Raw genomic sequence first — 12,123 nt, 5'->3', positions numbered from 1 at the left:
GTCTTCCCGTTTCGGCTGCTCCTTTAACCTTAGTTCGGAGCTTTCTAATTTTACGCGCGTCATCCTGGTTATACAGGAAACGGCGTGCGAACGAAACGATACTCCGACGGTGTGTAAACTATCTTTTACAATTTCCACGACGCCTCCTCGTCTAATAGCACCCTTCGGCGTGGGTCGGACAAAAATGACGATGCACTTGCGCGTCCGTGGCCGAGTCGCACTCGTTTCCTCGGTGACGAGATTAATTGGACGCTAACTGCCGACTTCCACGTTAAACACAGGGTAGTCCCAGGAAAGGGAGCTCTCGCGTTGTTTCCCTGCGTTCCGCGAAATCCGGCCACCGTAGAAGCGGCAACGCCGTCGATGTCGATCTGAACGATGATCGCGCGATCGAGGCGTCGACAACAAAGCCCAGGTTCGCGAGAGATCGGGGCCCGAAAGTGCCGGGAGCGGGTGATCCCGAGCAAGACACAATGGCCGGACGCGGCGGTTCGCAATAATGGAAAATAATTAAAGCGGACAAGAGGAGGAGGGACGGTTCAAACGCGCCGACCCGAGAGCCTCAGCCGATCGCTCGATCGGCTTGTCTGCAAGAACGCGTCTGACCATGTCGAATGTTCTTCCTGCGCGCCTCCGCTTTCGCCAGAATTCTACAATCCGAGAATCGAACGGATTTCTTATCGGCTCGGGATAGTTTCGAAGATAGCGAAAATACACGAGAGAAAGCGATCGCCAGCCTAATCGGTGTAGCGAGTCGCTGCAAAGCGTAGTACGCGATACAGTCGAGCAACCGGAGGGCCACGTTCTATCGAGATAAAGTAATCAAGAAACACGGCCGAGCTGACAGCTGCGAGGCAGTCGCGAAAAAAAATTGTTCCCGTTTGCAAATGGTGAGAGGCGTCGAGAAGGGGAACCGGTTTAACCGGGCACCCAATTCGTAGATCGATCGATAACTAGATCGAACGATCGATCGACGTCGATCCTCGGTTAGACATCGTTGACAGGCGCGCACGGTAGCCGACGGGACGATCAGACCCCCGCTTAGACGCGTGTTCGAGGTCCGAAGCCCCCTGTGCTGGCCGTGAAACCCCCCGCGGTACAATGATACGCCGAGATAATTTCGTTGGACTTTGACCGCGCCGGGGTTCCACCACCTGGGGAACCGTGAACACCGCCTACCGTTAAGTCGTTTTGACAGGTGTCCGTCGAAGTCGTTCGGAAGAGTCGCACGCGACATCCCCGGTAGAAATTATGCTAAAGGCTTTCGATGTTTCTGCTTTCAGTGATGTACCAGAAGCGGCTAAAGAAAGAACGAAGGGCAAGGAAACGCCTACAGGAACAACTGGAACTGGAGATCAAGAGGCGCACGCAGCTCGAGGAGGCGTTGAAAGCAACGGGGGCTTCTTCCGAGCAAGTCAGAGCGATTACCGGTAAGTATCAGTTTCGAGTGAAAATGGAGCGGGAAAAGAGGCGAGTTCGCGCGCGCTTGCTCAAGGATTATCGTGATACCAGAGAAAGAAAGAAAGAAAGGGAAGAGCACGAAGACGTAGTAGAAACGGGAGAGTTTCCATCGAGTTCTGTTAACTGTTTCCCGGACGATTTCTCTCGCAGAGCCTTCGGGCTACCGGTGATCTCGGAATAAATTAATTAATTCGCCGAGGCAAAGCAAACAGCCTGACACCCGACAGAATACGATTCCTTACTTATCCCCTGCCGGCGGGAAGATCCTTGCCCCCTTCCCGTTTCAAACACGGCAGTCCCGATGCTCGCCTCTTTCTCGATTCTCCGGTTAAACTGTTAAACGATAAACGGCATGATTCTTCGGTGGTAGGGGTTCGGAGGCAGCGAGAGGCACACCGCGGTGGCACCCTTCTTCCTGTCACTAGCAAAACTCGAGCACGAGCTTGAAACCCTTTAAGTGAAATCTCTTATTCCGATATACAACGCGGGTCAGGAATCCCGTTCGCGTCGCAACAACGTTGCTACTCCCGCTGCCGCCACTGATTAACCCTGTCAAAAGCAGAGAGTAGCGATACTAATTTCGAACAGAGCACGCGAATTCGCCGCTTCGAGACGGCTGTTGGAGGGATCGTTACCTGCTCTCGTAGCAGGACAAACTATTACGAACACCGTGACGGAGCAAAACGCTCGGCCAATTTGATTTTGTTCCTTTTTTTGTGTGGTTTAGAAAACGTGACGGTGGAGGCTCGTACGAGTTCAGAGCCGCCGGAAGCTAGTCCGGTGCACTCGCAGTCACAGCAGCAACCTTCGCAGCAACAGTCATCCCAGCAACCCCTTCAGCAACAGCAACAGGCCCAACAGTACAGGGAGGCCCAGGTACCGCGTCCCTCCCAACAACCCTCTACCCCTGAGAAACCGGCATGGGGATACGGTTTGGACCTGATCGGCAGCCAAGCCTCCGCCTTCTGGCAAAACTACCAAGGTCAGTTTGTTGCACCATCCTGTGACTAACCATCTAACTCTCGAGAAGTACAACAACGTCGAGACGCTGAGTGATACGATAACTTTCTGCCTCTTTGTACCGAGTCAATCTGCGCACACGGACGACAGAAAATAAGCTGGCGGACTAACAATGGCGATCGAGCGAAATTTAAGAAAAGCGGCGAGCCTCGCGGGCATCCGTTTCATAGCTACGAGAAGAGGGAGCGGCGCGACTGCGATGAAAAGAGGGCGAGGACCCGTGGCAAGCCGCTAATTCGGATAATCGCATTCCCGTATTAGGATCCACTCAATTTTTCTGATCTTCCGGCCGGGTGACTTCGATTCTCGATTACCCAAACAAAAAAGTGGAAGCCTCGGTTTTTCGGTGGGAGGGGGAAGAGGCTGCGGATATCGTAGCGAATGGAAAGAAAGGAGAGAAGAAGGAAACAACGGAGGGCAAAGAGACGCGCGTCGCGCCGGTATCGCGCAAAGTAAATTATTCGAAAGATCTGGGGAGAGGGAGAGAGAGAGAGAGAAAGAGAGAACGACAGAGATAGAGAACAATCACGCCGGGGGCAATAACAACCCCGTACACGGGATGAGGGTAGACGAGTCGGGGGCGGGCGACGGGGGGCCAGAGTCGGTTCCGACGAGGAAACACGAGGTATTTGAATAGGGTCCCACAGCCACCCGGGCATCATGATGCGGAATCCATTTGCAATAAACAACGGAGATTTAGATGGGGCGGCGGGGGAGAGGGACCGCCGGGTCGAGCAACAAGGAGGAACATAGGTCGACGTAACGTTGTCGTCTGAGGTGGATACTTACGCCACTGAGGGGACTTCGGGGCCGCCTTGTCTTCGAGTCATGCATTCTATACGAACAGCGCCTCTCATTCTCCTCGGAGCGCGGGAAACGCGTCGAGGAATCGCCCGACGAACGACAAACGGCTATAGACATATCGAGTTTCGAACAAGTAGAAAGGAATGGTAATTAGCAATATCGGTGCATCGATCGTTTTAAACTCTCGATGCTGCTCCTTCCTTGCCAATACTTTCAAAAGGACAGATAGTGTGAGAACGAGCTTGAAAGTATGGAGGCGCGGATCGAACGAGAAGCAGAGAAAAGCCGGTCGCAGTTGAAGCGAATCGCAGTAGCGTTTAATAAGCTCGCAACGACCCACTTTTGCCTGTGCGGTAAGCATCCGTGGACGATGGTCGCGCTCACGGTAGCGGAATACACGTATGAGTGCCACTGAGTGTAATGCAGAGTTTATGCACATCTCTGGCAAGTAAGGAAGGAGCCGTAATTTCCCCGGCGGCCACCGTGGCTCTCGGTGGCGTTACCTGTCTTCCCTCTCCTTTCTTCCTTCGCTCGCTCTCCCTTCGTTTCCCTTAAACCCTCTACCTTTCTCTCTCATCCCCTTCCGTTCTGTGTGTCTACTTCTCCCTTTCGCTCGCTTTGTCCCTTGTACTCCCGCTCCTTTCTCCTCTCTCGCGTCCCGTTTCCCCCCTCGAGTACGTATATACGTGTACGCGCACAAGCGCACACGACGATTCCTTCGCGTCCATCATCCAGCATCCACCACCCGACGAGTACGACCGAGCACTCTGCCACGCTTTAATATTCAGACTATATGCAATAATTTCGCAGCAACCATAACGTCTCCCCTACTCCGCGTGTCGGCCGCTGTCTGGCGACAGACCGTACATGCCGCACCTCGTCTTCGCGTTCCTCTCCACCTTCCTCCTCTGTCGTTTATTTCCTCTCCTGTCTACACCGTCCGTCCGTCCTTTTTCCGATCTCCGAATCCACCTACTCAACCGCGACAATGCTGCGTCGTCCTATGATCAACCGTACGTCGTAATCGTTCGTAATCGACAGATTGGGAAATAGATGTCCTGGTTAAACGCTCGTGTTGGAAGCGTGCCCGTTCGCGTCGCGCCGGTCCACCGAGAAATATGCGTGCACGAGTATCCGCGGTGAATCTGTTACAGCGCGGAAACTCCGAACCGTAAAGCCGGAACGAACCAAGCAACGATACAATATACCGCGATTGGTCGTAGGTTGTAAGTTGGTCGACGCATCTGGACGGGAAATCTTGTTTCTTGACGTCGCATGTGCGGGAGGCGAGAAAATAGTACACGACACGCGGCCTGGTTCCAGCCGGAAAACGCCGTGATGAGATATTCTGCCATGGTGTTCCTCGCTCGATCCGGGTGCTGGTCGACGATCCTATGTACACACCTGTACGCGGCGCACACGTGCGTGTACCATTAGACGAAAGACAATAACCCCGCGAGAGTGATAAACCGTGACGCGTGTATACGAGCAATATAGAAGCGAAAGGAAGCTAACGCGTCGACACGGGAAGCCTGAAAATGGTAGGGGGCTTGAAAGCGTCCCTCGCCGCGAATATATCCACAAGACACGACGTGGTTTTCCGGCGAACAAGCCAGGACTAGAGAAATCGGGAGGGTAAACTGGAAGGGGAACGAAGCATCGCTCCTGTGTATGCTTGGCGCTAGTTTGCGCGAGGGTAACTAGATGTTAGCGGATGCTGTCGAGAATATCGTCGGTCTCTCCTCTTCCTTTCCACGTGACGATTACGAGACGCGATTCAGTTCGAGCGACTTTTTTCCCATCTTGCTCGCTCCTTCTCGACCTCGTTCAACCATACGCTTGAATTTATCGCCGAGAAACGGTCGCACACCCTCTCGAAAGGACGGAAGGAGCGCGACTCTCGTCGGAAATCGCGAACGGTGGATTAAATTCGCTTCTGTCGCGCAGCCGAGCGAGAGATTCGTGGAGACAGGAGGTGAACAGGAGGTCGCAGTTCGTTCGGAAAAGCGTCAGGATAGTGGTGGTGTTTCTATTGGAAATCGAGGCGGACGCGAGCATCGTGGCTCGAGCATTCCTCTTCGTTCTCGCCATCTTCGCTTTTTGTTCCGCTCGTATCGCCGCTTTTTGTGTCTCCGCGCTTCTCCATGCACCTCCTTGATTCATACAATTTCACGGTCGGCTTGGTACTCGAGCGCCTATCTCCACGCATCCTCCGTCTCCGAGCTCTCCTCGCCCTCACCCACCGCCTTCCCTCGGCCCCCGTGCCAGCGCCCCTGTTCCTCCCTCGTTCACCGTCCGTCTTCTGTTTTACATAAAGATCAGAGCATTAAAAACGCGGCGCTACACGAAATCAACCCCGTGGCCGTCCCGCCGCCGCCTTCGCCTTTTCGTTCTTTCCTTCGAGTCCTTCTTGCATCGTGCCTCCCCTTTTCCCACCTCCTCCTTCTCTTCCTACTCCTACTCCTCTTCTCGTATATCGGCGGTCTTTTTCTCCTCGACTTTGCTAACTCTCGACTCGAGCCTTCTGCACGAGAAAGAGAAAGAGAAAAAGAGAGGAAGAGAGAGAGAGAAAGAGAGAGAGAGAGAGAGAGAGAGATCGACAGCATTCGAGCAATTACCGCGGCCGGGACACGATCCTCTGGCGGAGTCGCTCCGTTGGATGCTCGCGCGAGAAGATCGTCGAACCCGCTACGACGTTTGTTTTTCAGCGCACGAGGTCACGAAGCGTTCGCCGCCTCGGAAATTACTTATTACACGCCGGTGTAATAACCTGGGATTCTTCGATGCCTCTACGGATACGTTTGCCCGCTCCCGATCGAGACATTCCATCTGTATGTTGCGCGATTAAACTTTTCTTCATGCGGGCCCGTAACGTTCGCCCCATGTAAAACCAAAATTATCCAGAAAGAGAGAGAGAGAGAGAGAGAGAGCGAGAGAGGAGTTTGACGGTTGGTCGATTCCGAGGGGCGAACCACGATCAAAAGAAGGAACCTCGAAACGAAAGACGCGTGGACGTGGAATTCGAGCGTTCGCCGACTAAAAGACTGATCGATCCAAGCACCGGCGTTTCCAATGACGTTGCCACGTCGTCCGGCACGATACCTCGATTTTTCGAGGAACGGTCGAGCATATATATATACCGTGTATTCCTTTTTTCCTCCCTTCCCGAGCCACCGCATCGCTACCGCCGCCTTCCACTTCTTTTCTTCGTCTCCTCTCTCCAGAGACGAGTTGGCCTTCTCCTGCGATGCATTGTGCGCCAGTTAATTACGTGCGGATAAACGCAGAGTCATACCGGATACAGTTCGAGAGGTTCTTCTTTCACCGATCTCGCTCGGAGGCCCTCTCCGCCGCAGTCGACAGCCGAAAAAATCGGCGGCCGGGACGAGGGTACAATACCAACCGTTTAGAGGTGAGAAAGAGGGGTAGCAGACTCGTTCGGTACGGCTTGAAATTGTTTTCATTGTTCCCGCGATTTGTCAGGGTGTGTAATACGGTAGCAAAACTATTAGTCGCCTGATATCCACGGATGTACGTGAGGCTCCAAGTGCACCGATGCGTTTCGCGGCTACGATCTGTCTCGATCGAATCGACCCGTTCCTCGACGACCGTCTCTCTTCTCCTCGGGGCAAGAAAAACTCTGTCGAACAACGAACTTATCCCCGGCCTACGGTATCGTCCTGCGACGTTCAGGACGAGAGAGGCGCGCAAACGACACAACGCGACACCCTTCGCAATCACAGCCAACCCGGCCGTATCTTGAGCAGTTAAATTGTCATTTGGATATCAAAGGGACGAGAAACACCCCGCGCGCGGATAAGGGCGCCAGAGGTAATTTGGCTCAGTGGAACGCAAACACTCGCGCTCGGCTCCGCAGTCCCGTCGAATATAACGGCTCTGACGAACGCACGAATTCACACCCACCTACCACGAAACAGCCCTCAGCTATTGTTGCACAAAGCATAATAGAATCTCGGCCCCGACGTCTCTAGCCCGCGCGGTCGCGCGACTCGTGCTACGCGGTACATCGCCACGGCTCCGACTTCTCTCCACTCTTCGTCCGTGTGCCAGGCCGCGCCTGTTAACTCGGATTTAATAGCCTCCCAATTCGATTTTACCATTGCCCAAGGAGGCACCATTTCACGCTTGCCGATTATATTCGCATCCCCTTCCTTCTCTCGCGATTAATCCTTTCTATCGACGGATAAATCTCTCGCTCGGGGCTGTTTGACGACCTACGTTAGAAATCTCATCGGAATGCTCTACTTTTGTTCGCATTTGTCGTCGAGCTTTCTTTCCAATTCACGATTTCACCGGCACGCAGGATTTTCAATTTTCAGCAAGAGAGGGACACGAGTCGTAGCACGCTCTCCTTCTTCCGATCCACGGGCAGGGATACGATCGTGAGGCTGGTCGAAGGGACGTTACGTCGTCCCGTGGACGCTTAACGAAGTAGACCGAAACGAAGAGTCCGCCGGCGGTTAATTCGGCGCGATATCATTAAAGGGACATTTTCCAGTTTTCACCCTAATCCTTGCGGAATTCAGTGAGCAAACCTGCGGCCCTTTCACGCCTGCCTTCGTCCGTTATCCCTGTCCCGTCCCTTTTCCTTTCCCCTTTCTCGCAGTTCGCGCTCGCTGGTTTTCCACTAATTACCGCTCCGTTTCATCCTTCGCGCCGCGTTTCGGTTTACGCCTCGACGAAATCGACGCCAAGACATGCATTTGGTGGCAACCGTGTCGTCCCTCTGGCCCTTCCTCGACGCTTTATCAAATACGTAATCGCTCAACCGAATTGTTCCCAAGATCCGCGACATGACAGAGATAACCAACGAATTTTTTGTGTTTTCTTCCCTGTCGCAGAGTCTCTGGTGCAGGAACTCGAGCTGGAGAGAAAATCGCGGCAGCATCAGGCGGCCGAGAGAGACCAAGTGAAGTCTCCTCTTCAAGGTGGGTTCAACGACGCTTCCACGCCATTGAATCTCGAGCAAACACGGGCACCGGTGACTTAGTACAAGAGACGTCGGCGTCAAGATCGACCGGTAAAAGTTACGCGGAGCCATCGCGACTAGCCGCCTCCGGACACGAAGGGAGGCGAAGAAAATTCGACGTTCGACCGGAACGTAACTTGATTCGTGGCCGGATCAGCGAGCAGGAATTTCTTGCGACAAGAAACAAAGTTCCGGATCTTTAATTAGAAAGTCTCGGGGATGGCAGTCGCGTTTCGACGGGGTTGTTTCTTGCTGCGGCGTCACCGGCACACGCCACTGCCGGATTCGAAACTTGCCGTCGCCTCTTGCTTCGCGGAAACTTGTCGAAAGTTCCAGGCTCCGCGACAAAAACCGTCTAACCGATGGCGCGCGATTTCGACGCTCTTTCTTCGTGCCTTTCTCTCTCTCTCTCTCTCTCTTTCTCTCTCTTTTCGTCTCTGTTTCTCTCGGTTTCGAAGACCCCCAACGTGACGCTGCACGTAAATAATCGTTTTTCTGCCCGCGAACCAAAGTCCACCACGGCTTGGCAGCCGCTTAACGAGTGGTCCGCTTAATTGGCCGCGGCTTCGTAAAGTCAACTCTTCATCGGCGGAATGATCGTTCTCCGTTTACGCTTTTCTCTCTTTTCGAAATTAACCGCGCCGCCGAATGTTTTCGGGGATCGTGGAGCGCCGAAACCGTGACAAGGTCCGTCCGTGCAATTTGCGTATCCTCTTTCTCGAGTGTAACGCAGCGATGTTAGGGATAGCGTAGGAGGAAGGTAACACACGGGTGGAGAAACGAAGTAAATCGAGTCCGGTGGACTATTAAAGCGCGTGGTGATTTTCAATCATAAGCGACAGTTCGATAAAAAGTCGAGCGGCGGCTCGATCACAAAGGCGCCCTAAGGGCCGATGAGTCGACCCGTCTCGTATTTACGAACGCGCCCGATAGGACCCATCCTCGGTCTCTCTTTCTCCCGAATATCCGCGTCTCGTCCCTTTCGCGTTCATCTACGTCTCAAGAGGCAAGGATAATTAGTGAGCGGCGCCGCTTCCAGCTGAACGATCATCGAATCATTCGCTCGGTCTTCTCTCTTATTCTCAAATCGGTCGATCGCTTCATCCGCCGAACCGCGTGTACTCGATCGACGATAGGAGCACGGGGGACAAGAAGCACGTTTGCGTTATCAGGCTACGCGATTCTTCTCTCAAGCGACACACACCAGGACACCGAACTCTTGACCGCCGCTTCTGTTTCAGAATCCCGAACGGGTTACTACAAGAACTCGGTTTTGTTCACGAGTGCGACCTAGAAGAGGCTGGAGGAAAGCAGAAGAGGGGCGGAGCGTGTACCAGCGAGCAGCCAAAACGAGTGATCGCGATCGATCGAGGCAAGGAGCAAGAGAAACGAGGGAAACGGCGTCGAAAGTGGCGCGTACCGAGCCATCGGACTCGTGCACAGACTCTTCGTCGTAGTTTCGTGTGATTCGCGCGGCTGAGGCGACTGAATCGGCCGGCCATGCAAAGTGATATCGATCGCCAACGGACGAGATCACGTAGCTTCGAACACACGGAGAAGAGAGTGCGCGTCCAACTGCGCGAGTTTAACGCTCGTGCGAACCAAGCTTACTCGCTCGTCGATCGAGCGTGGCACAGATGACAAAGAACGTTAAACCCGAAACGTCGATCGAATCCACGATGAATGCTTGTTGTCGGTCGCCCCCTCGGGGCAGGGACTGCTTTCGGATGTAGCGACAGTCGCAATCGACGACGAGCAAGGATGGAAACACATATCAATGAAACGACAGTAATGGTTATTCGTTTTCCAATGTTTCTGGAACGCGAAAACGCAGCCATTTTAATCGAATCACGCGGTGGTTTCCGGCGAGAAACGACACGCGAATGTATACCACGTCCAAGGATATACCGATTTACCCAGGGACAATCGAAACCGCGCGTGACTTTCGTATTTCGCGGAGAACACGGCCGAAAGTAAGCGAAATGATGATGAGACAAGCACGAACTTGCAAGGAAATTTATCGAGAGAAAAATAAAGAGACGGAAGATATTTCTAAAGACTGCTTGAGAGTGCGTGCGCGCGTGCATGCGTTCCTAGAGGTACCTATCTCCTAATTACAGATCGACTTCAATTAGTTAATCGTGTTAAGCTGTACGAACGATCGGGCGCACCGCCTCGGTTTCGAGTATTATTATCATTATTATTAATATTATTTCCCCGACGACGGTGTACCATGAGAAGCCCGATCGTTGACGGGCGTGGGAAGAAAAAGAAAAGCGCGCGCGTCTCGAGATTCGTCGGCTCGTCGCTTAGCCATCGATCGGAAATTCTTGTACGGCCAACTGCATTTCCGATCTTCTTTCGAACAGCATAATATCGTGCAACAAAGCACAGTTCGCGCGTGGTACCGTAATACCGGACACAAAAGCCGAGAAGCTTCGCGACGAGCCGCGACTCGATTACTCTGTATCATATAGAGCGTGAGAAGCTGTGCGAATGTGAGTGTGATATCGATAGACAGTTAAGTGGACGGAGACTGTGAGAGAACGTGATACACAGATCGACGAGAATTTAAGATGGTGACGAGAACGAAACTGAATTAGCGCTAGAACGATAGAATACGCTTCGATCGAGATTAGCAGAGTGAGGAGAGTACTAAGTGCGCGTGCGAGAGAGAGAGAGAGAGAGAGAGAGAGCGGAATAAAAAGAAAGGGGAGAAACAACGGATAAATTCTCCCATGCGTTTTAAATCGTAACACCTTATTTATATAAATAAACTTAGTTACTACCGTCGACAAGTAAGGCTAATGCATATTGCGTGTGTCCTTCGTTTGCGTTGATCGGCCGCAGCTCGGCGAAATATTTCCGGTGAAACACGTTGGACGCGACCAAGAGGGAGATAGAGGGCGCCCGAGCCGAACCGCGACGAATATTTCCCCGAGGCCGATCCCCGTATTTAAGATCCATGTACAAAGTCTTTTGCCCGTAAGGTTCTTGTGTTGTAAAGTTCACATAATCATAGTGTCTAGATCGTACGTACCGGCTAAAGCCCGTTAAGACGATGCTACACGTAGTGAAACGAGAATTTAACCACCGATAGCTCATCTGTATTTGCCATCGCCACTACCAATCGAACGGGGTCAATCTCGCGATCGAGAATCGCCGGCACGAGACAGAGAGCAGTCGACTGACTCGACTCGAGTGCAATCGCGAATCCGGCGTACGATTCGCGAGGACGAGCTCCGATCGATCGGTTCGCGACTATGAAGAACGAATCGAACTTGGATTCCACTGACACAGGCGAATAATCGATTATGGTGGGAAAAGGAAACGGGTACCGGCGATTCTCGATCGACGAGTCGGGTAAATTCGCGTTAACGCGATTGAAGAAAAAAAATTCCGCAGGAAACGGGGTGGGTAAACGGGGCGGGTTGCGTACAGGGGAAAGAAACTCGTGGGTCGGGGGGGGGTCGGGTGGGGAAAACCAGTATCGCCACACTACTGATTAACGATGACGACGAGCGGTGACGATTTCGCGATCGGACTTATACAATCTAGTATCGAGGCAAAAAAGTGTATTCATTGTAATTCAGCATTATTACCTATAAATAAATAGTTGTTATTGTAAAGTCTTTGTGTGTATCTCTCGTTAACCAATTCCTGTCGCCGTCCTGATCCCCTTGACCGCGCTGAGAAACACGGTGAGAGGAAAAAGGACGAAAAGGAGGCAGAAAAGAAGGAAGAACGAAGCACCGAACGAGCCCACGGTAAGTGATCGTTCGCGCGATGGAAAAGTGGAGAAGGGTAGTGGACGGAGAGAAGGAGGCAAGGCGTTCGCGTTACAATTA

At 52.8% G+C, this 12,123-nt stretch overlaps 1 protein-coding gene across 7 annotated transcripts in view; it reads left to right on the top strand.

Annotated features, from left to right (window-relative positions):
- The window catches only part of LOC117212306 (dachshund homolog 2), a 143,866-nt gene extending 132,270 nt beyond the window's left edge, over positions 1-11,596 (top strand). For 3 of the 7 annotated variants that reach the window (XM_033456998.1, XM_033456996.1, XM_033456997.1), the window contains 4 exons: positions 1,284-1,430; positions 2,189-2,443; positions 8,148-8,234; positions 9,517-11,596. In XM_033456998.1, the coding sequence (XP_033312889.1) occupies positions 1,284-1,430; positions 2,189-2,443; positions 8,148-8,234; positions 9,517-9,569 (542 nt within the window). In that variant the 3' untranslated portion in view covers positions 9,570-11,596. Of the gene's footprint in view, positions 1-1,283; positions 1,431-2,188; positions 2,517-8,147; positions 8,235-9,516 lie in introns of all 7 variants that reach the window. The other 4 variants (XM_033457001.1, XM_033456999.1, XM_033457000.1 and 1 more) reach the window with 4 other exon arrangements.
- Positions 11,597-12,123: the final 527 nt, after the last annotated feature.

The sequence above is a fragment of the Bombus bifarius genome, unplaced genomic scaffold (assembly GCF_011952205.1).
Source record: "Bombus bifarius isolate JDL3187 unplaced genomic scaffold, Bbif_JDL3187 scf7180000008288, whole genome shotgun sequence".
In the NCBI taxonomy this organism is placed as follows: domain Eukaryota; kingdom Metazoa; phylum Arthropoda; class Insecta; order Hymenoptera; family Apidae; genus Bombus; species Bombus bifarius.
This window is presented reverse-complemented; position numbering and strand designations above follow the sequence as displayed.